At 26.9% G+C, this 24,582-nt stretch overlaps 3 protein-coding genes across 3 annotated transcripts; 1 reads left to right on the forward strand and 2 right to left on the reverse strand.

Annotated features, from left to right (window-relative positions):
• Positions 1–2,123: 2,123 nt before the first annotated feature.
• Positions 2,124–4,367, forward strand: LOC109817800 (large ribosomal subunit protein uL29). The gene is made up of 4 exons (XM_020383143.3): positions 2,124–2,281; positions 2,367–2,502; positions 2,597–2,753; positions 4,147–4,367. The coding sequence occupies exons 1-4, from the start codon at positions 2,278–2,280 to the stop codon at positions 4,219–4,221; spliced, it is 372 nt and encodes a 123-aa protein (XP_020238732.1). The 5' UTR covers positions 2,124–2,277; the 3' UTR covers positions 4,222–4,367.
• Positions 4,368–7,681: 3,314 nt separating this feature from the next.
• Positions 7,682–10,510, reverse strand: LOC109789597 (Pectin lyase-like superfamily protein). The gene is made up of 5 exons (XM_020348586.3): positions 10,300–10,510; positions 9,731–10,082; positions 9,056–9,266; positions 8,883–8,951; positions 7,682–8,168 (listed from the first exon to the last, which is right to left on the reverse strand). Exons 1-5 carry the CDS (start codon positions 10,427–10,429, stop codon positions 7,932–7,934), a joined length of 999 nt encoding a protein of 332 aa, XP_020204175.1. The 5' UTR covers positions 10,430–10,510; the 3' UTR covers positions 7,682–7,931.
• Positions 10,511–18,519: 8,009 nt separating this feature from the next.
• Positions 18,520–19,914, reverse strand: LOC145950110 (serine/threonine-protein phosphatase 7 long form homolog). The gene is made up of 6 exons (XM_083061046.1): positions 19,803–19,914; positions 19,556–19,705; positions 19,279–19,483; positions 19,112–19,196; positions 18,624–18,989; positions 18,520–18,534 (listed from the first exon to the last, which is right to left on the reverse strand). Exons 1-6 carry the CDS (start codon positions 19,912–19,914, stop codon positions 18,520–18,522), a joined length of 933 nt encoding a protein of 310 aa, XP_082917172.1.
• Positions 19,915–24,582: the final 4,668 nt, after the last annotated feature.

Below are 24,582 nucleotides of genomic sequence, written 5' to 3' on the forward strand. Positions count from 1 at the left end.
AAACAACCTATTGTTTGATGTCAATTGTCATATTAACTCAGCATATGCACCTTTTTTTCCTCCTTATTTTTATAGTGAGTACAGACAAAATGAAAAGGTTAAATCATTTGAAGTTGAGCAGAAAGCAACATGTTAAGCACAGTAGCATCAGAGTATCCCAGACTAGTAGTACTTTATGTTTATATTCAACCCTCCAATCACAACACAACACAATACAAAATGGAATCAAGTTTCAAGTAACAACTAATCCTTATTTGCGGGGTTTTCAAACTTGGATCACATTAGTCTAAGGATTAGTTAAAGATGTAATAATTCAATTGTAGTTAAGTTGTGGTTAAATTAGTATTAATAAAATAATAATTTATATTATTAATAAAAATAATATTAAATAAATATAATTTTATAATTTTATAATATTTAAAATTAAATAAAAAAATTATTTATAAATTAAATATTATTAAATATTATTTATAAAAATATTATTTATATTATTAATAAATGGGTTGAAATTGGTTTAACCAATTTTGTATCAATTCTAGTGATTTTTTATCCATTCACTAGCAAATGATTTTTGAGATCAATTAAACTGATTGAAAATTCCTTATTGTTCAAATGGGTCTAATTGGTGGAATGAGTCTAATTTTAAAAAATGAGAGATAAGATAAGGTTTCAAATACATCCATTTAGTTGCATACTAAAACATATGAGCCGTCGAGTTTCGTTCTATAGCCACTGTACTCTTCCTCTTAGTTTCTTCTACCCATAAATCACAATCAACAAACACATGCTCATTCTAAATATATGCATTTTTTGTTTTTGGTTTTCTCATATTTATTTACTACATTGTTTATTTTTCAGTAAAAAAAATCAAAATACAATAAAATTGATAAAAAAAATCTTTACTGATATATATTTAATTTTTATAATAACAGTTAAATTTATTTATTTAAAATGAAAGATACTGTAAAGAAGAGGAATTATTATATAATATAATTTTCAGTAGGTTCCTATATAGAACTAAAAATGAGGTGTCTAACAATATGCAGAGAACGGAAACCCATGATGACAAAGGAAAGTGATTATAACATTTGGTTTACTAAGATTTTTTTTTCCTACCATGTGTTTGTCCCAATTCATTAGACTAGAGAATAATTCCATTTACGGTATTGTAATCGACAATATTTTGATGAGTTTTTGTATACCACATGAATTAAAATTGATTCTATACTATATAGATTGTCTTTGTAATGTGTTAGTATAAGATGTTTTCATCATTACGTTAACCCACAAAATTAATAATATAGATATTATTAGAGAAAATAAATAAAATAAAACTATTATATTATTATTTGTCAGTTTATTTCTAAATAAATTATAATTTGTAAGGAAGTGATAACAAAGATTATTCAATAATAAAAATTAATTTAATCACACCCGCTAAATTAAGCAAACAAATTTATATTGGACCAACTTTGTTTCATTAAATATGATTTCTTGTAATTTATGCAAACTTATTTAAGTCCATAAAAACCTCTTATGATATATTAAATCAATTGTATAATATTAATATATGATTTATTGTGCGACAAATTTAATAATATGTGAATTATGTTTGACAAATTGATTAATGATATCTAACCATAAAAATTGAAATAATTTTTTATTTAAAATTATAATAAATAAAAAATAAATTAAAAGACTAAAAATATAGTTATATGTTTTATTAGGTACATCAATTTTTTTTAAAAGAGAGAAATTTCGTAACTCTCTTCAACTGTTATTTTCTAATATAATTATTGTTAAATTTTTTTTTCTATATTCATGTAAGTATGTGATATTTTAATTTTTATAATTGAATAATTTGTAATCTAATAAGTTATCACATTAATTAATCCAACAATTATAATCTATAACATGAATAGTAAATAAATAATTATTAATATTGATGCCTTTTTTTTATTATTTTCATTATATATTTTTTGCATATAATAATATTCTTAATTATAAAATAATGGAAAAAGATTATATAAATATGTTTTACGTAACTAGGCCTGATCATTATCAGTTCCTACCTCCTAAGCCCAACCCATGAGAAGGAGCAGCTAAGAACCCAGCTGGGCTAAACCCAAACTCAAACGTAAATGGGCCAAACCCTACGCAACCCTTATATAACTAAAAGAACCCAAGTCCTTTAAAGCGAGCTTGTCCCTCCCATTTAAAATTAGGGTTTACGGCGAAGAGGCGCAGCCATAGCAGAAGCTCCTGAAATTGCTAGCAATGGGTATTTTCCAAAACCATTATTCTCTCTTCCTTTTTAGTTTTTATCAATAGCTGTGATTGAAATCATTTTTTTTTTCTGTATGCAGCGAGGATCAAGGTTTACGAACTGAGGCAGAAGACGAAGGCTGAGCTGTTGAATCAGCTGAAGGACCTAAAGGCGGAGCTTGCCTTGCTTCGTGTCGCTAAGGTCACCGGAGGTGCCCCTAACAAGCTCTCCAAGATGTAAAATTCGGTTCCTTTCTTAATGGGTTGTTTCTCTTATGCTTTTGCCTATGATGTGTTTGTTTTAATGTCTTTTCCGAATTTGGGGTTGCAGAAAGGTGGTGAGGTTGTCGATTGCGCAGGTTTTGACGGTGATTTCTCAGAAGCAGAAGGCTGCGTTGAGGGATGCCTATAAGAACAAGAAGTACTTGCCTCTTGATCTGCGCCCTAAGAAGACTAGGGCTATTCGCAGAAGGCTTACCAAGCACCAGGTATTGCCTTTCATTCTTCGTCCAATGAAATTCGTAATTTTATGTCCACAGAAGTGTGTACTTTAATGTGATTCCCTTGTAGTCATTTGTCTTATTTGAATGGATTTCATTGGTTTGAATGAGCTCAATTTTTATTTTGTTTTTTGCATTATTTTTACTTAGTTCCTGTTTTTATTTATAGTGACTAGCTGATCTAGTTTGAATATTAGTTTTATGTAATACCTTAATTATGTGTGATCTTTAAGATGTTGCTCCAATTTAACTTCTTTAAGTTGGTTATCTGACTGGCTAGGACCGTTTGCGTGTGCTTTAAGGGTTACTTGTGTCTTGTTCAAATTCCATTTTGATATTCCTTTCGATCACTGTTTGGTCAGAGGGGAGGGAAGGGGTAAAAATCCCTTGCCTCTAATATTGGTGGGTGGGTTTGTGTTTTACCTATTTCACCTCATTTGAAGAAAATTGTCTGTTGAAATAATTAGGATGTACATCGGCAGGTTCTAAATTCTAATTTCGTGTTTGATGTTGAAAGTTATGCCCCCAGAGTTGTTACAAGAATACAATTTAGTTGACCTGTGCTTTTTTGAACAACCTTAGTCTTTTCGTTCTTTTAATAAGAATCAGTACAATCTTTATAAGGTTCTTCTTTTGAATGAAATTCAATGGGATGCATAGAAACTTGTCTTCATCCATCCATACGTTTTCATGTATTTGGATCAATCAATCATGGGAATTGCTCATTTTCAAATGATGTCCACAGTGTTTATATTTATTCACTTTTATTTCTTTTATTTTAATCCATAACAGTTTTTGCATTCAATCCACAAGAATAGTAGAACTTTCTTTTAAATGGACTCACTTGTAACCACTGACCAGCAATTAAAGGAGCTATTATATGGGTGCTGTTGCTATCCAAAAATACTTCTGGTGTCAAACTGTATCATAAAATGGCTGATAATATGTTAAGGGAAACAGAAATTTCCTAATCACGTCCCCCATACTATATGGAATTGATATCCTGGTTCGAGCAATACTGTTTTCAAATGGATGTAGATGTTTGTGGATGCTATTAACTTTATACATGAGAAGTAACATTGGTTAGGAATTTATATCAAGTCTTACTCTTAACCATTTGTGAAAGTCCTCATTTTTTGTTTTTTTATTTTGATTCCTAAATCATGGTAACAAACAAATTCCTAAATTGTAGCATTCTCTATTTTCATACATGAAAATCATCAGAGAAATGAAGGAAAATATGACTCGGATTTATGCTCTTAAATGCCACTTATAGTTTTTTTAACCTTTTCAAATAGTAATTTTAGTGTGGTTTGCTTCTATGTGTTGGAGCTGGACAATGTTTGTTGTTGCTCACAACCTTTCTAAATTCTTCATCCAGGCATCATTGAAGACAGAGAAGCAGAAGAAGAAAGAGACATATTTCCCAATGAGGAAATATGCTATCAAGGTGTAACACTAGAGCAATCTTATCTATTAATTGGACATTTACCTCCTTTATACTTGACAAGTTTTGATACATCTCGTTTTGTAGTTTCATGTTGGAATCGTTGCTTATCATTGCCTTTTAATTATTATGTCTTTAGACCGGTGTTTCTTGAAGCTACCAGTATTCATGCGAATTGTTAGTTTCTTTTGTTATTTTCAGTTCAAAATTGAAAAAATGCATTACATTTTTGTCATTTATTTTTATCAACATTTTCATCTGTGGCTTTTTTCATGATTGCCTAATTCCTTTCCTCCCAAGCAGTTTCTTTTGGCTTATTTTCAAGAATCTTTAATTGGTTAATTCAGAAGAAAATGACTGTTGAATATAGGAAATTATCCTTGCCTATTTTTCGTTAATGTTGATTAGCACAATTTGATAACACCATAGGAAACAAATTTTGGTTTGTGGAAGAATAATTGAAAATTGTGCTGTATTCGAGTACCAAGATTAGTGGTATTCGTCTTTTTGTCATTATACTTCTGTCTTCTAGTAATATTTTTCAACGTAATGTGACGAATGAGTACAATTTATCAAGACAAGTAGGGAGAGAGGGTTAAAATAGGATAGCAAAAACAACTAAGATTTGAAAATAGGTAAGCCAAGGATGACTTATTATTATTAAAGTAATTTTAACGATGTCTTATTTAGGGGAATGCAAAAAAGGCTGATATCGAAACTTATCCCATTTATTTTATTAAGTGTATATGAGAGCCAGTCTAATTTAATTTAATTGGGATTGAAAAAAAATTATATTTACAAATTTTTGTTTTATTAGCATTCTTTCTTTTTTTTTGGTGATTTTAAACTGGTGTTTAAACATGCTCTAAGATCAGCAGTACAAGAGGTGCTTTTTGTTTCTTTATATTTAAATTTTTAATGTATTAAAATCGTTAAAACAAAAGAAGTTAAGTTTTGATTAAAGGTAAACATAAATTAATGACTGGTAAGTTTTTTTTTAATTTTAATTTTAGCATGAGTAATTTTAAAAATATCTTATTTAGGCGTAAAAGTGGCCAATCTAAAAGTAGAAACTTAATAAAGGGGAAAATAGATAATGTGATGCCCTGTGGCCTGTGGGCCTTCTTAAGAGCTTGCTGTTGTTTGAAGAGAATTCGTTCTTAATAAAGTCTAACCGTTAGTTGTCATGACTTCCAAAGTTTATTATTATTTAAAAATAAAGATAACATGTAGAAATTTAAATTGAATAATTTTTTTTGTACAACAAGCTTTACATTCTTACGCATCGTTTTACGAGAACAAAGCTATAGACTCCAAAATATTCGTGATATATCCTAACGTGTGTCTTAGTTTTGTGATGCCACAGTTCGTATTGGTTCTTTAATGCTAGTTTGATAACAATGGTAATTTCATCGTTGAGAGTGTGCCTTCAACTGATTTATACATTTCTTAAACGAGGATTAAATAATTAGACGTGTCAAGAGTCGAAAACATTGATTCAAACTGAGTGTGTGACTTGTACAAAAGTTGTCTGAACTTTACCAGAGAAAAAGCCCAAGAAACTAGTGCAAGAATTTTTCATGGGCTGTTTCATGAAATGTGATAGAGATTTTGAAGATGCGTATAGGAAACTTGACATCTTGGATTACGAAGGATAAGAAGGGATGAGTTTTTTTTTTTTCTTTTCTTTTTCATTTTTTCCCCCACATGTATTTTTCTTCAAAGACAACCGAGTTCAAGGTACTATTGAACATTGAGTGTAGATATATCTACTAACAGAAATTAAAACTTTTTTATTTATCACGTTGTAGGGATTACCGTTTCTGTTAGACCCAATCTCTATTGTGTGGATTAGAAGGGATGATTTGAAGCTACGAATAGCATGGAAATGCGGTGAAATTAAGTTGGGGAAAATTTGGAGTCGTTGGCATGTGCCATCAAATGATCTGGAAAATCGTTTGTCATGTCTATTTCACGGGACTTCCACCTTGGTTTTGACATGTTTTTATATCCACTATTTACAATATCGTGTGTTGTTGGGAAAATAATTCATTTTTTAAAATAAACAAATGAGTGAAAAATTAGTAGGTACAGAAGAATTTCACTGTCATAATGAAAAGCTAGGTGGAGAGGTGCGATAATTAAAGTGTACGAAGTCATTTATGAATGGGGTTTTTCACTACCATCATAAAATGAATCCTTGTGAAGAGACGAAGTACCACCCAAGTGAAAGTCAGGTTATGTAAAGGGAGAAGAATTATGGGAATCCAATACAAGTGAGAGGATCTTTTGTGAATGAATGTTCATCCCTCTTGTAACTTTTGAGTGAAAAATTCAATTTTTTTAATGCTACACTGTTAGTAGATGATTTATTTTCAAGTTTATTAAAAAAATTGCTTGTGATTTTTATTTGCAATAGTGAATTTTTGTTCTCATTTATTAAATTTTAAATTTCTCTATTTTCTCTCGTAAATTTTGCTGTATAACAACTAACATTTCTGATTACAGTAGATATGTTCAGTGCTTTAACTTAGTTAAATTTTTTTTTTAAAAAAATGAAATATCAATTTATGACTTTATGTAATCTAACAAGTGGGCGAAATTGTAGTAGGAATTTTAATGCTATTTTTTTAGGCGTGGTCCAAGCAAGCATGTTAACACTCAATGGGGAAAACAAACCAATTAAAGAAGTCTACACCAAAACATCATGGCACTAGTCTTTTTAAACCCTCTATCTCAATCCAAATTCTTTGCATGTGAATTTGATGAGGAAAATTTTTAGAATTAGAGAGCTTTAAGATAAATAAGTAACTTTTAAGTATTTTGACTAACTTAAAAATATATTTGATTAAAATAAAAGTGTTGGGTAATTAAGGTTATTTTCCAGGCTTATAGCATTTTTAAATCGCTATTTCATATTTGAACTTTTTTATTCATAATATTTCTTCTTTGCTTTTCTAATGTTTGCTGTAAAAAAAATTAATACTTACTCCCATTAAATATCATTTCTTTGTAATATGAATGATCAGGGGTATAATATCAATTCACTTATATTATATCATTTCATTTGATAAAATTATTTTAAGTGAGAATAAAATTAAAATATTTATTATCCTAGTTTTGAGATTATAAATTATTTGAATACACACCCTAAATTTAAACTTGTAGCCACATAGTTAAACATTTTTTTAATGTCAGTTTATACTTATCAACTAGTTAAACAGTCAATTTCTAACTAATTTTTATGCTTTCAAAAAACTTATGTACCAGTTTTGACAAAAATAACTCAATATATCCTTTTCAAATCATCATATGAGAAAAAAGTGACCTTAAGTCAAAATCAAGGAATTTGACAATGCAAGTTCATACGAGGTGCTTATATATTTCTCTTGCTTGATCACCCCTTGTATACACTGCAAAAATGTAATTATCATTAAAAAAAAAAAAAAAAGGCTAGCCAGAAAAAAAGTAAGCCAACTAAATATTTCAAACTTGAATAACTTCTGACAATGAAAATTATTATTCGGGACAGATATAAATACCAAAATCGAAAAGTGTCAGATCCACAAAAATTGACTGTTTACATAATACAATAAATATGGTAGTAGTACTACTCGAATTGAATGAAGGGACAAAGTAAACCTTCTTTCTTAAATGTGCTTGATGTAATGTCAATGTGCCACATGAACAGAAGGTGTAGTCTTGCAGTGCAATGAATCTCAATTAAGGACCATTTGATCTATTGGCCTAGTGATGCCTTGCCAACCTGTACATAACCGGAGCACATCTCTGAGAGAATGTTGAGCAGCTTCCATAGTCCATGTCGGGTAATATTCACTAGGATGGAACATTGACTCTTCTATCTTTTCAGTAACCGAGCATGGCTGAGCACCATTCAGAAACATGTCTCCTTCTGATATTATAAACCCAGTCTTCTGCTCTTCCTTATCTGCTGCCTAGGGATACATTTTTATAATGAACATCAATTGATGTCCAATATGACTGGACTATAGCGTGTTTGTTTTATTGTTTAAATATCATTTAACGGGTTTTTCACACTTTCTAAAGCAGAAAAGTAGAAATAAGGAAAGAGATGGATTACCGTTCAGTTTCATTCAACATGAAAACAAACACGTTATAAGGAGTATCAACTAATTATTTATTTACATAGTTTAAGGCCTGGTCAAATCACACAACTATGTATTTGTCAAAACAATGTAAAGAAATTGAATATTTCAAAAAGCACTTAAAAAAATGAAATATATTTCTTTATAAGTTAAAATTAGTTTATAATAAACTAATTTGTAGAATCTCTCATATAACTTTTCCACAAAATTACAAAATAAGTATATGTATCAGCTAGTTTTAACTTATGAAAAATTATATTTCATTTTTTGTTCACACTTTTTACTTCGAGAAATGTTTTTAAAGAAATTATCCAAACAATCACTTAAAACCAAATTAGAATTTCACCTGACCTCATATATAATGGTGAGTTGGTGACTTTCATTGTCAACCTTTATCGCGTGAGTTACTTAGGTGAAATTCAAATTTAAATAGAAGAATAATACTAAAAGCACCAATTTAGAGTAAATTTGAGATAGGTGATGAAGGGACCTAATTAATTACAATAAAACAGCAAGCGTGGAGTGAAGAGAAAATATTTTTACCTTCTCAGTATAAAATTCAAAAGTCTTTTTCTTGGTTGCCGCTTCATATATGTTACACTGAGAGTATATCTGTAAAATGATTTTCAAGAAATCAATTACCACCCCCCGAATGTTGCACATCAGTTAGAACACAGACAAATTTAAAAAGCCTAGGATGGTATCAGCAGACTTACCTGGGATTCCACACTAGCACAAACAGCATATATCGCCCAATTTCTGGTGTAATTGTTGTAGAGATGAACTTTTCCAAATCTCACACGAGGCTGTCTTTGCCGTGTTCCATCAAAGAAACAATGGTGAATGGTCACCCGGATGCACCTATCACCAACGTGAGTTGGGTCAGCTCCGATCAGCATGGTCTTGTCATGCTGTGCAAAGTAACACCTGGTTCCACAAAGCCAAGTAAAGTAATCCATTACAATACTGCACACTTGACCAACAGGTTCAGTTCCTCTAAAGTGAGCAATTCTCTTTAAAGAGTAAAATAAGCATCTATAAAAAAATAAACAATCAATATCACATTCACATGCATAACAAATCATGAATGTGTTGACATTTACATGTGGCCCAATAGTGACATGTTAGTCGATAATTTGATAAATCCAGTAATAATCGATATAAAAGGTTCTGATATTATCTTAAAAATGTGAGTTTGAGTCTATTTAAATTTTACAAAATCAACTTATAAGATAATAATAGTTTTTCTACATTATTGTAATCATATCTATAATCGATGTGAGATCTCTAATGCAATATAAAATAAATCAACAATCGATATTGCATAGGCATACATAAAACTGCACATCATGTTTCGTAATTGAATTGGAAATGGGGGAAAATGAGCCAACCTAGATATGGTAATATCAGTGCTTTGTCTTGTAATGTCAATGAGGCCATCATCATAATCACGAAGGCTGCATCGATCAATCCAAATGTGCCTAGAATTGGGTTTGATCTGAATGCCATCAACATCATGGCCCCTACCACCCTCAAACTCAAGGTTGCATACAATGATGTGCTCACATTCTTTGAGCCTCAAACCCTTCCCAGTGAATTTGATCCTCTGCCCTCTGCCATCAATTGTCTTATAAGATGAGACACTGAGGTATGATGAAAGATGAATGGTGCCAGAAACCTCAAAAACAATCCACAACGGTTCCTTTCTACGACATCCTTCACGAAGGGATCCAGGCCCATCATCTGAAATCCCAGCAATGGATCACAAACTATAATTCAATTGATACATATATGTTCCCATTAATCACATAACTACACCATTGTCATTAATCTCTATTCAATTAAATTACTTGATTAAAGGAACATAAGATAACATAGATTTAATTGATTAAATTAGGATTCGCGTGTCTGAAATCAAATGAACGAAAAAAAGCGTAAATTTGGGAAATGGAAGAGGTGCCTGCAAGGGTGGTGACGGAATAGACAGAACCGTGAAGGCCACCGATGGCGTTGCGGCCGAAACCCTCGGCGCGACCGGCCATGGCTCTCAAGTTGGAATCAACGTCGTCGTATGGTAACATCCCCACCATTTTCACCCTTCAACACCTAACTCTTCAATCACAACAATAAAATATACACTTTCAATTGATAAAAACCACAATTCATATACTATTTTTTAGGAAATTGACGCTAAAAACTAACAAATTTATCATCTACTTTGTAATTAATTAATTTAACGCGACTGCATGCAAAGCAGGATTCGAACCCCTGACCTTACTTAAACATGAATTAACCCCTACCATTGAACCACACGCTTGGAGTTGGATAATTATTTAGATAAAACATATAAAAAAAATATTTAAAAGATATAATAATTTATTAAAAAATAAAGATTAAAAATAATTGCATACTATGATTTATACTCGATATTTAAAAAGAATATGTAAAAGTTAGATTATGCTTACATGCATAATCAATTATAATAGATATTTATTATTATAATTATAATAATTTTTTTTCCAGAATTGTTAAAAACAATTTTAAATTATTTAATTTCATTTAGGTATAATAAAAAATTATTCTATGTAATAAATGAGTTTTAAAAAAATTGTTTACAAATAATCATGAGCTTCACATTTTCAATTTAATAAAAACAATTTATTGTAAAAAAAAAAGTTATTTATAAATTTAAACATTTGTCTCAAATACACAATTTAATTCGTAAACATGATAATTTTATCCTTGGAAGTAAAAATATTTTTTTACATTGATGAACACTTGAATTACCTGATAAGAAGCTTTAATTTATCCATGTTGTCAAATTCAAAATTTAATATATGTACACATGTTACTACACAACCTTTAAAACTATTTACCTATATTATTATTAGAATTTAATTAAGTAAAAGAGTTTACTAGTAGTTATGAATTGTCGATATAAACTTTTATATTATCAATTAATTTAAAATTATTCCTAGTATAGTTCTCGAAAGTTGTTATTGTAAATATTAACAAAATTATCATACATTGTATTTTTCATTTATGATAATATAAAATTATTTTATATTATTATTGCAAATTTTATTTTATCTTAATTAAAATTATTTAAATAACCTAATCTAATTATTTAATAATTTTAATTTTTAATTATTTACTAATTTCTTAATCGGATCCTTAATACATAAATTAATTATTTTATTTTTTTACATAAAAAAGACATTAAGCCAAATAGGCTAAATAAATTTTGAATTTCCAAAACATAAGGCTAACTTGACACATTTATCCGCTAGATTAAGTCAAATTTGATTTGATTTTTTTTTTTCCATTTCTACAAGTCTAGTTTCTCAAACCATACCATTTTACACATCTAATTAAAACTTATTGGTCATATAAAAATATCATGGTGAAAGAAAAGTTTGTTTATTTATAAAAGGCAAAATTTTGATTTTATTTTAATATAAATATTTTTAAAATATTTATCTTTTATTTTTTTTTCAAAACAATCATTTATTTAAATTTGTTTCTCAGCATTAAAATCATACATTTATTTGATTAATGAATCAAATATTTGTTAACGTACTTAAGAAATCTAACTACATACCAACTGCAGTAAACCGTATTGTTTGTATCCGGACCTAATAAAGCCCAACAAGGCCCAAATAAAACCTTTTGGATATGCCGATAATAATTTTTTTTTTCCATCAAATTATTGTTAAATTTTTCCAAGAGAAACTTCTAAGTTGTAACGGGGATTTATAAAGTTTATCCCAAAAATAAAAAATAAAATTGTAATAAATAAAAAAAAAGTTTTGTTTCTCCAACAAAACTTTCACTTTCGGAAGTCCGAAATTTATGAAATCGATAAAATCATGTAAAAAAAGGTAAAAGATAATCAATAAAATAAACACGTCTGAAGTTTGTCTTTGATTAAATTCACGAGATCTAGCAACCTAATCCTTAGATCGCAAGACAACCATTAAAATCATTCAATTCCACAATTTAATGAATAGATTTTTTTTTTTTTTTTTTTTTTTGGTATTGTGATCGATAGATATTTGCCTTAACATTGGTGGCCATATTTGACAATTAGATAGTTGAAAAGAACAATCAAATAATTAAAACAGGACCAAATTGGTTCTTAGCACATAAAGACCACTCTACCTAATATGGTTGCTTGAACAGCTCATATTTAATAGATGAATAAAATTCTTGCAAGAGGAAAATGTCTTAAAACAATAAGTGAAGGTTGGTGTATATTTATATCCTTAAATTAAAATAAATTAATTTTAATAAATATTTATATTTATATTCACTGTATCTACCTTTTTATTTGTAAATTTGTATACTTTAAAACCTTTTTTAATTGTTTTAAAGAAAAGAAAAATTACACTTATCTCTCCTAAAGTCTATTTAAATGATACATATTTGTTCTTATTAGTTTTTGAAAATCCCTCACCATCCTATAATAATGTTATTAGTTAAAGTAAGAAAAAAGAGAAAAAAAATCAATTAATATTCTATCAATTATGTATGTGTCTATTTTTCATTTTAAATTTCATGTAATACTTTATTTTTTTTATGAAAATTTTTATTATTCTTCAATTTTAAAAATAATAATTTATTAGTCTATTCTTTGAAATTGTTCGTTAAAATTGATATATTTTTTAAATCACAACAAACATAATATTTAAGATATAATTTGAAAGTTAAAGTTAAGTAAGAAATCATTTTATTCAATTGTTGATACTTGCGTTAATAATTCGTTCTTTCTTAACAACGTATAAATAATATTATCTTATATAAGAAATTATGTGTCATTTATATAGATAAATAAGAGAGATTAAAATTCACTTTAAAAATTAAAAGAGAGGTGTGTGCCATTTTAAAAATACTTTAAAGAAGATCGGTGTATATAATGATAGATATTTTTAGAAATATAATACAAAATCATTCACATGCATATGAAAAACATAAATTAGCGTGAATAATTAGTGTCATGCTTATTAATTAATATTAATATGTTTTTTTTAATATTTTTCTAAACTTTTATTTCTACGAAAATTGAACTCGATATCAAAATGATTAATAACATTTAACACACCATTCAATTTACCGAGTTGGATATTTTTGATATATTAAAAAATATAATTATCAAAAGATATATATTAATAGGAAGAAATTGTGAACCCTCTCTCACCTCTTTGCTGGTTTTGAAATTGAAATTGTTTCACTCTCTTCTTCTTTCCTGTGCTTTCTAAACTCCCTCTTATTGTTCTTGGTTGCAGGTTCGATAATGACAGAATTAAAGAGTTGACTTGACCAAAAATAATTATAAAGTGACAAATCCTTTCCATTAATACAAATGTATAAACACATTTGTGATGGCTTTCATTGCAAAGAATTTAAGGCCATGTATTGCTTGATCGTCCCTTAAATAGCCATAAACATGGACCTTTTATCGATGCTAACTTGTATTTTATACGGATGATATTAGAATCCTTACAACTAAATGATATATTTTGTACATTATCCACATTTCAAGTCCTTGAGCCAGAGAAATATTAAAATATTCAGTTTATGAAAGAAAATATTCTATAAAATTTATTAAGTAAGTCTATCTATATTCGGTTTAAAACAAGTAATTTAGCTGAAATTAAGAAATTCACAAAGGATTAAATTAATATATTATGACTCAAACTATAAGTATTTAGGATAAAAAAATTAATGTTTATTATTTATATTCGAACTTTATATATTATTTAACAAAAAATAATAAACCAATTATATTTGTGAAGATTAGGATTGCATGGGAGTTTAAGTCAAGGCATTGATTTGTTGAATAATTGACCTTTATAGTAATTTTAAAATCAAAATGAAGAAGAAAAAATCTACAATAATAGAATATACACTTGCCCTGCTTTTGGCTTATTCTCAATAAATTGACGATTGGGAAATCCAGTATCTTTATGTATGGATCATGCCCTACCTTTACATGTCACAGTTTCACGGGGCTCTTAGTCTTATCCACTTCAATTTTAAATATCACACATATCATCTATCCATAAGTTTCATAAGCTTCATCATGATAGTGAATTCTTTCTACGATTATTAAACTATTTATTATTTTTTTTCTCAAATTTTATTGTTATATTAAAACAAAATTATTTCTAAATTATAAATACAAAATTTTATTTCAATCCAAAATAATTTATCATTCTCATAAAACAAAAATTTTATAAAATAAAATTAACGTAAAATTATAAATATTTTATTACTTTTGGATTATTGTTCAATTTTAATAAAATTTAATATAAATATACAAAATGATATAAAATTATCAGTTAACAATTATATCAACAAAAAATTTATTTAATATAAAAAATATTAAATAATATAATAATTAATAAGAGTTATACTAGTATTATTTGAACCCGCACATATAATATAAAAATTCACATTTTCATTGCATTTAATAATGCTTATGAATGATAAGAACGTATATTATTGCTCATAAATATCAATCAATTATTAAAATAATTACAAACTTTTACTTATATGAGATTAATAACAAATTGTACTTTTAATTAACGAGGGTTATTAAGTAAATTAAACTTTTACAAGGGAATATACTTTGTCAAATATAACTCCCATCAACTATTTTTATTTTGTCATATACTTTTACAAGGGAATATACTTTGTCATATACTTCTAAAAATATTTTTTTTTTTCTAAAAATTTTACTTAACAAAGAAGAAATTACCATAATTTTTTAATAGAATTTATCGTAAAATATAATTTTGTATTAGGAAAAAATATTTTACAAAAGTAATACAAATATAATTAATTTAGAGTTTAGGGTTTAGAGACTTATTTTGTAACATATTTTTGGGTAAAATATGTTTTTAATTTCTCCAAATATTTTTTGAAATGTTAATTTTATTTCTTATAAAACTTCAATACATTTTTAGTCTCTAAATTTATCGAAAAACACATTTTTAGTCCTCTAGGGGAAACTAAACCCCCCCTCCCCCCAACATATATATATATATATATATATATATATATATATATATTATAAATATAAAGATTAAAAACATATTAAATTTTTTATAGAAACTATAATTAGTATTCTAAAATATTTAAGTACTAAAACATATTTTATTTTAGTTTTCTATTTATAAATATTGAATTAAAAGAACTAGGTTTTTAATTATGAGTTTTTTAAGTTAAAAGAAATAATGTATACAGTGTACAAGTAGAATCCATTTAAGAAGCTAGCCTAAGACAGATATTGAATTAATGCCACTTAATGACGGTACACACACGTCTCCTTTAAAGAAAAATAGAGATATAGAATGAATAATTAATTAACATCTGTGACAAACCACAAAACGGACCCAATAAAAGACGTTTACCTTTGCAATCAATTTGTTACCCCAACATTAATGAAACCAGTGATCCAAGGGGAAAACACCCCTACAAACTCACTTGTACAGCACGTGAAAGAGAACGATCGACATTTTTATTGTCCAAATTAAATGTAATGTTTATATATAAACCTAGCTAATTAATATAGAAGCTCATGCAACCCTAAAAATTACTCTACCAATTAGTTTTGTTGATTGAATTTATTAGAAGAGAGGAAAGCATGGACACAATGTCACAATGTATGTAGGTTCAGAAGCAGAAAATGTAAACAGTGACGGTGATGCATGCATGTTTCAAGAATATCACAAGATGGCTTTTTCACTGGGGCTGTTTTAAAAATATTTTACGAAAATGGGACTATTTTGTAATTAATTACACCTTTGGGGTTGTTTACAACGGTGTCGCTATGGGCCATAATGACACCTATTACACGTGGCAATTTTTTTTTTGATTTAGGTTGGGCTGGAATGAGCCACATCAGTGTCGCTATAGGCTGGGGCAGCACACTTGATGGACTAACAAAAACAATGTAGCCCATAGCGAACTGTGTAAAAATAAAAAATAAAAAAACGAAGATAATAGTGACTTGGTGTCGCTATGAGCCATAGCGCCAAGCATTTTGTATAATTTTTTTTTTTGCAAATAATCACGTTTTATTTTTAAATTTTCATTTTTATATTTTTAATTAAAAGTACACAAATTAAATAATTTAAATAAATTTATATTTTTATATGTTAAATAAAAAAAACTGGGGAAACAATAAGTAAAAAAAAAAATACGCAAAAACTAGAAAAATAGGTGTCGCTATGGGCAACGACACCATTTTTGTATATTATTTATTTTTTAAATATTAACATTTTATTTAAAAAACTTAATTTATATATTTTTAATTAAATAAGTACAAAAATAAACAAATTGAATTAAATTTAAATTTTTAGTATTTTGTTTAATATAATTAAATATATATTTTCAGTAATTTGTTAATAAATTTAATTAAAAATATTTAATTGTGTAGTTTAAAGAAAAGTTATTGTTTAAGTGTATTAATTATTTTTTTATATATGTTAATTAAAAAAACTGGGCCAAAAATACATAAATCTAAAAAAAAGAATAAATAAATAAAAATTGGTGTCGCTATGGGCAGTGACACCATTTTTGTTTTATTTTGATTTTATAAATATTTACATTTTATTTTATTTTTCTGTTATTTTTTTATTTATATATTTGTTTAATATAAATTTTATTTTATATATTTATGATTCAGTTAATTTTTTTTCTTTTTATGTATTAAATAGAGTTAAGAGAGTGGTGCTATGGCCTATAGCGACACAATGTCGCTATAGGCTATAGCGACCTTATTTTATCTTTTTTTTTATAGAAAAATTATTTACTTATATTATATAAATTAATTATAATATATATTTCATTAATTGAAGATTTATTTGAATTAATTGAAAAAAAAATATACACAAAAATAAGTATAAAATTGATATTAGAAAATTAAAAAAAAAATGATGTTGCTATGGCCCATAGCGACTATTACATTATATATACCCGTCGCCCCACTTACGTTTTGTGCACATTTTAAATCATCATTTCAAATCATATATATACCCCTCCTACCAGTTACGTTTTGCTCTGATTGAAATTTGTGAGTAAAATTTTATTGTTGTTAAAATATCAATTGTAGCTATTTTTACTAATTATTTTGTTTTTTTTTTGCAGATATTATGGATCAAATTATTACTTATATTTACACTGAAAAGATGTATGAAGGTTCTGAAGGTGTAACATTTGATGGACCAAGAAAAGGAATGTATATTAAACGAGGTATAACTTTGAATATATTAAAGAGAAGGATTCACAACAAATTTGGTCTTAAGTTAAATCAAGTGATATTATATGTAAGTTACAGATTTTTAGTTTCACAAGATGATAACAACATATATTCTTCATTGGAATTGAGTGACGATGATGATGTACAATGCATGATAGAAGCATTTCAGAGCTAGAATGTGATGCCAATAATGGAATTATATGCTGAAATAGGTATGCGAGAATCTTCAACTTTTTCATTAGAAAATTTGTCAATTAAACGATCACCTTTGATCACAAGAGACGAAGATGAAGATGACGAAGCAGATGAAGACTATCATGTTTCATTATCATATGAAAGCATTGATGAATCCAATGAAGATGAAATTGATGATTGTGAACCATCTGATAATGAGGTGGAGCCGGATGTTATTGTTAATAGTCCAATGGTTGAACCAATTTCAATTTATCCATCTATTGAAGGTAACATTTGAAAATTAAATTTTTCAATAATTTGTTATTTGTTTAAAATAAATTGTTGAAATTGATTTTATTGAAAATACTAAATTCATTATTATTAAAATAGGTGGAAGTCAATTTTGGGGTAATTTACCCCACTACACTAACATCAATTGGAATCATTCAGATGAAGAAGATATCCGAGAGATGGATCTGCGTAATACTTGGTCAATTGGCCAAGATTTATATGTGGGGTTGGAGTTTGAGAATAAAGATGCGGTTAAAAATGCAGTAAAGCAAAATGCAATGAGAATGCATCAAAGTTTTTATGTGGTTGAGTCAAAAAAGACAAAGTGGGTTGTTAGATATCCAAATGCACATAGTCATCAAATATCAATAATAATCGATTAGTTTGCTCTATGACTGATTCTACTGAAAAGTCTGCCCTGCCATGAGGAGATGTCAAGTATGCCAAGCATTATGTGACGTCTCCCTACATATAGAAGAAATCATACAATTACTTTACAACTTTATAATTTTAAAAAATAATATATTAAAATATGAGTTGTAATATGGACATACCACAATTGAGTCTTTAACTTCATCGGGATCAATGTACAACTTCCCCTTTCTGCGATACCACCTCATGTATTCAGAATTTGGACCTAATAGTCCAACCTGTGGAGGAGTAGGTGCAAAGTGATATGCATATCGATTGGCCCAATGCTTAAGTGCTGGACTTAATATTATAGTCCAATCATCATCAGCCTTTCCGCGCAGGGTCAATGCATGCACATGAGCAGGAGTCATCGGAGGATTTGGAATTGGTTGTTGGCAACCAAATTGCCTCATGACCCTATCTGACTGATGCCATTCACAAATACACAAAGAAAGTAACGGGATTACAAAATCCCAAATATGAATCCCCTGTGTACAGTCCTCGGGCATCTGTTCAAAAGGCAGATATGGTTGCCAAATAATCTGTAAATAAATTTTTTAATTAGTTTATATTAAAATACTAATAAGTTACATAATGAATTTTTAAAACCCCTAAAATTTGAATTACTTGCAGATTTTCTGGTCAAACGTTCAAAGAATTTGCGATAAAATTTAATATCATCGCTCATACTTATTTTAGTGGTTGTGTTGGACCACCTGAAATCAAAATGTAAACAATTAAATTCTCTAAAATTTATTGAATAATTATATAAATGTTAATATTTGAATTGGAACATACCTTAAACCAATAGGACTGCCTGGAGGAATAGGTGGGAATGGTGAAGAAAGAATGCTTGGGAATCGTTCCCATGCCCGTAACTGCAATAAAAGTGTAAACCCACCACAACTTGGCGTTTTGTAATCAGTAGAGGTGCATAAATTGCGATACAAACATCCAAGCACAGCTGCACCCCATGCATATATCTTAATAGTTTGAAAGTCACCTAAAAATGCCAACCACCTTAATGAGACATAACTTGAAGATCTATCAAGAACAAGAAGTCCTCATAGAAAACGTAGTATCCAAGCTCTAGCATAAGGAAGCAACTGATGTAGCTCATTTATGTCATCTGCAATGTCATTAAAGTTTGTTGCCAACCAAGATAACTTAACACGATGTCCTTTAATTTCTGACTGAGGTGGAACAACCCCTAAAAAATCACGAGCTGCATAAAATAAAACAAATTATTTACCGATTATTAATATTATAAAAAACAATTAGTATAATAAAAAAATTAACTTAAAGTAAAGTTATTTTAGTACCTAATCCCAATATATTAGCACTGCCTCGACTTAACACTGGTTCACCGTCAACTGGAAGACCAACAAACATACCAACATCTTGAAGAGTAATTGTGCATTCTCCGAATGGCATGTGAAATGTGTGTGTTTCTAGTCTCCATCGTTCTACCAAAGCAGTTAACAAACCAGGACTAACTTTGATATAACTCAAACGAGCAATCCATCCAAATCCTGCTTGCTCTAATAACAGAACTATTTGATGTGGAATTCCCTCAATCCCACTGCGCGTTGGAGCAGCACGTCATGCTATTAATCTCCTATCATTGTCTCTATTCTAAACATGTTGTGAAACATGTATATTTTGCAATGTCAATAAATCATCCTCAATGGGTCCACATGTCACACGCATAGCTGTAAAAGATGATGCCATCTATAACAAAATATAACAACATATTATTTCATACATTATATAAAATATAAATAAACTAATATAAAAAATTGTAATATAACACTAACAACCTTAAAAGAAATTAAATATATAATTAAAAACATTATATAAATATAACTAAATTATACAAAATCAAATTAATAAATAAACAATTTAAATAAATTTATATATTAAATAAATAAATTAAAATGATATAGCCTATAACATCTTTATAATCATTATAGGAAAAAAATATAAATATAACTAAATAAGTTACACAGAATTAAATTAAATCAATTTTAAATTTAAATAAAATTATTTTTTAAATAAAATTATTTGTTAAATTAATTTATAACGAATTTAAAATCATTATAGAAAATTAAAAACATTATATAAATATAACTAAATTATACATAATCAAATTAAAAAATATTAAATAAATTAATATATTAAATAAATAAATTAAAATGATATAGCCTATAACAACTTTAGAATCATTACAGGAAAAAAATATAAATATAACTAAATAAATTACACAGAATTAAATTAAATCAATTTTAAATTTAAATAAAATTCTTTTTAAAATTTTTAAATACAATTATTTATTAAATTAATTTATAACGAGTTTAAAATCATTACAGAAAATTAAAAATATTATATAAATATAACTAAATTATACAGAATCAAATTAAAAAAGTAAACAATTTAAATAAATTTATATATTAAAAAAATTAAAATGATATAGCCTATAAAAACTTTAGAATCATTACAGGAAAAAAATATAAATATAAGTAAATAAATTACACAGAATTAAATTAAATAAATTTAAAATTTAAATAATTTTTTTAAAAAAATAAATTATTTAAAATGGTATAGACTATAGCGACTTTGCAATCATTACAGAAAAAAAATATACTTATACTAAATAATGACACAGAATCAAATTATAAAATCTAAAATTTAAATAAAATCAGTTTTTACATAATTTATTTAAAATGATATAGCTCATAGCGACTTTATAATAATTACAGGAAAAAAAATAATTAAATTACAGAAACTAAAAAAATAAATATAAGTAATTAAATGACAGAAACTGAAAAAATAGAAAATACCTCAAACAGAAAATACCTCTGCAGACAGGGACGGATACACGTGTATCCTAGTGGGGGCACTTACCCCCACTAACATTTTTCTATATTTTATTAATTTAAATATATATATATATATATATTATATTAAGATTTAAATATATCTTTATTCTTTTAATTGTAAAATTATTATTTTTAGTTTCTATAATTTTTTAAAAATTTTATTTTAGTCTCTCAAATCATCAATAACATATATAAAAATGACATATTAAGATAGTAATGTAGTTTCAATTAGATTTGATATGATATTTTTACGGATAAAGATATCAATAGATAGATTTTAGACAACAATATTTGATAGATTCCCTGACAAAATTTGAGTATAAAAATTGAAACAAGATTTTCTAAAAATTACAAGGATTAAAAAGACCAATTTTTAATTTGAGAGACTAAAGACAAATTTACCTTAAATTTGAGATATTAAAAACATATTTAAGTCTATTATAAATTTATAATAATGCACTCACACTTGTCATGTTATAAACTAAGTGCTCTCACTCTTTTCTATATTTTTATTTTGTTAAAAAAGTCAAAGTTAATATATTAAGTTTTTGAAAAAAATAAATCTTAAAATAAGTGTCATGTTAATTTTTCAATATAATATTAATTATATTTTGTTTTTCATTTATATCCTTCATAATATTTTTTAAAAAGTGAATATTGTATTGTATTATTTATAATAAAGAAAATTAATTATAAGTTTTTTATTTATAGTTTGTATGAAACAACTTAAACCGATACTTATTATAAGATAACGGGAGTACTAGTTATAGTTAAATCAAGTCAGTAAAGGGATTAAGGAGTGATAATTAATTTAAATTCATATTATACTATTTTTACAATGAAAAAAGGTCAAAATTTTGATACGAGATATAGAAAGAGATATTTTTTAAAGTGTTAAAAATGAGAAAATAATTCAATATTTTTAAAATATAAAATCTCTTAGAAAAATGTAAAATTATATATTTAATACTATAAATTTATGTATTAATATTGCCCCCACTATTTAAAATTTCCGGATCCGTCACTGTCTGCAGATATCCCTAAAAAAACAGAAATAACCTGAAATTAAAATTAAAATATATAAAAGTTACAAATAATTTAAAATTAAAAATATAAATTATAATTAAATTAAAGACAGAAAAATAAAATAATTTACCTGATTATGGGAGGAAGGAGCTTTATGGGTGGGGGCCAGCACGTTAAAATCCCTTATATAGGGGTATTTTTTTTTTTTTACTGTTAAACGTCACGTGTCAAGCTACCATTGAATAAACTTGCAGTAATTTGACATGTGACTCATTAATTTTTTTTAACCACCAGTGGTGTCGCTATGGGCAATAGCGACATAGTGTCGTTATAGGCCATAGCGCCACTAATTTTGACGTTTTCATTTTTTAAAATTATTAACTAAATTAATTTTTTTATTATTTTATTTTATATTATCAATTAAATATTCATTTCTATTTATAAACTTATTTTTTCTATAATTTCTTTTTTTAATATATTTTTTTTCCTTTTTATGTATTTATGACAGTGGCGCTATGAATTATAGCGACACAGTGTCGCTATAGGCCATAGTGCCACTAATTTTGACGTTTTAATTTTTTTAAATTATTAACTAAATTAATTTTTTAATTATTTTATTTTATATTATCAATTAAATATTAATTTCTATTTATAAACTTATTTTTTCTCTAATTTCTTTATTTAATATATTTTTTTTCCTTTTTATGTATTTATGACAGCGGCGCTATGGCCTATAGCGACACAATGTCGCTATAGGCCATAACACCACTTTTACAAATTCATTTTTTTTAACTATTTACTTATATTTTTTAATTTTTTTATATTAAAAATGTGGCGCTGTAGGCTATAGCGACTTTATTGAAGCCGTTTTGTGTCGTAATCGGCTGTAGCGACATTATCAATATGGCTTTCATGACTTCCCAGAAGTTAAAAAATGTCATGTGTCATGGATATCGCTATAGCCCATAGCAACACCGTTATAAACAGCTCTAAAAGTGTAATTAGTTACAAAATAGTTCTATTTACGTAAATTATTTTTAAAAGAGCCCACTATAATCAATCAGCCTCATAAGATACATATATTTGTTGTCATTGGTTTAGTCATGCAATAATAATAACAAATCTTAAATGCAGAGATACATATTTTCAACAAATTAGCTGCATGTTGCTATCTCCTTTTCTTCAATCCATCCGTTTCTCATTAAGTGGATAAGCGGCCACTTCTTCTCATTTTCCTCTATATTTTAGTACACATGCACAAAACTCAACACTTCCATTCAATTTCTCTATCACCATCACCAATTTTAAATGAATAAATAATATATACACACACATTTTAATTGTATAAATATTTATTGAACATATGTTTGAATAATCACTTTTATTAAAAATTTAAAATATATTTTTTTCCATAAGTTACATAAATTAAGAATAAGACTTTAGAGAAGTTACTAATTTTATAAAAGTTGATTTTAATGTTAGGAACCCATTTAGTAAACGTGAACTCCGGAAAAAATAAGAAGAAGGATAATAAAATCTAAAATCTTTGATTATTTAACAACGTAATGGTTATATATAACACGCATACCTACAAATAAGAATGGAAAAGAGAATCTAACAAACTTATTTTGAAATATATTTTTACTTTTAATAAAAGAGACTAATTAATAACATTTAGTTTAGATTTCATGATTGAAATTGGAGTGTAATATTTGACTCATATGAAGTTCTTTCTATCAAAATACTTTAGTCAAATTAACTAAACCGGTTTCATATGAAAAGCCAGCTATATATATATAGGATTGACCATTTATTTTACTTACTCTATTTAACAATTTATGATCAAATTTTAATGATCTAATTGATAAATTAAATTTTTTTAATGTATTAATTAAGCCTGTAAATTTTTAAAAAATTAAAAAAATATTTCATATAATTCGTTTCATTATTCAAGTCAATATATAAAATAATTTTACAATTATTTATTAATTTAAATTAATGAATTAGAGTATTAAATGATTTTTGAAAATTTGAAGACTTAATATATGTATTAAAATCTTTAATTTAACTATTATATTATTAAAACTTTATATAGAATATGAATTATTGAGTGAAGTAATTTTAAATATACTCACCATTAAAATAAGGGAATCTCTCCTCTCTTTATATATGTAAAGAGAGAATCCACTTTTTGTAA

The sequence above is a fragment of the Cajanus cajan genome, chromosome 7 (genome assembly GCF_000230855.2).
Source record: "Cajanus cajan strain Asha chromosome 7, NIPB_CcT2T_4, whole genome shotgun sequence".
In the NCBI taxonomy this organism is placed as follows: Eukaryota; Viridiplantae; Streptophyta; class Magnoliopsida; order Fabales; family Fabaceae; genus Cajanus; species Cajanus cajan.

Excerpts from the sequence above, each read along its gene's own strand:
- LOC145950110 (XM_083061046.1), bottom strand. The coding sequence starts at position 19,914 with ATGCCATTCGGAGAATGCACAATTACTCTTCAAGATGTTGGTATGTTT. Across the intron at positions 19,706-19,802 it reads TGCTAATATATTGGGATTAG|CTCGTGATTTTTTAGGGGTT; the intron begins GTACTAAAATAA and ends TATTTTATGCAG. Across the intron at positions 18,990-19,111 it reads AACGTTTGACCAGAAAATCT|ATGCCCGAGGACTGTACACA; the intron begins GCAAGTAATTCA and ends CCTTTTGAACAG.
- LOC109789597 (XM_020348586.3), bottom strand. The coding sequence starts at position 10,429 with ATGGTGGGGATGTTACCATACGACGACGTTGATTCCAACTTGAGAGCC. Across the intron at positions 10,083-10,299 it reads TTCCGTCACCACCCTTGCAG|ATGATGGGCCTGGATCCCTT; the intron begins GCACCTCTTCCA and ends CTGGGATTTCAG. Across the intron at positions 9,267-9,730 it reads ACTGATATTACCATATCTAG|GTGTTACTTTGCACAGCATG; the intron begins GTTGGCTCATTT and ends TTGTGGAACCAG.
- LOC109817800 (XM_020383143.3), top strand. Across the intron at positions 2,503-2,596 it reads CCTAACAAGCTCTCCAAGAT|AAAGGTGGTGAGGTTGTCGA; the intron begins GTAAAATTCGGT and ends TTGGGGTTGCAG. Across the intron at positions 2,754-4,146 it reads GAAGGCTTACCAAGCACCAG|GCATCATTGAAGACAGAGAA; the intron begins GTATTGCCTTTC and ends TTCTTCATCCAG.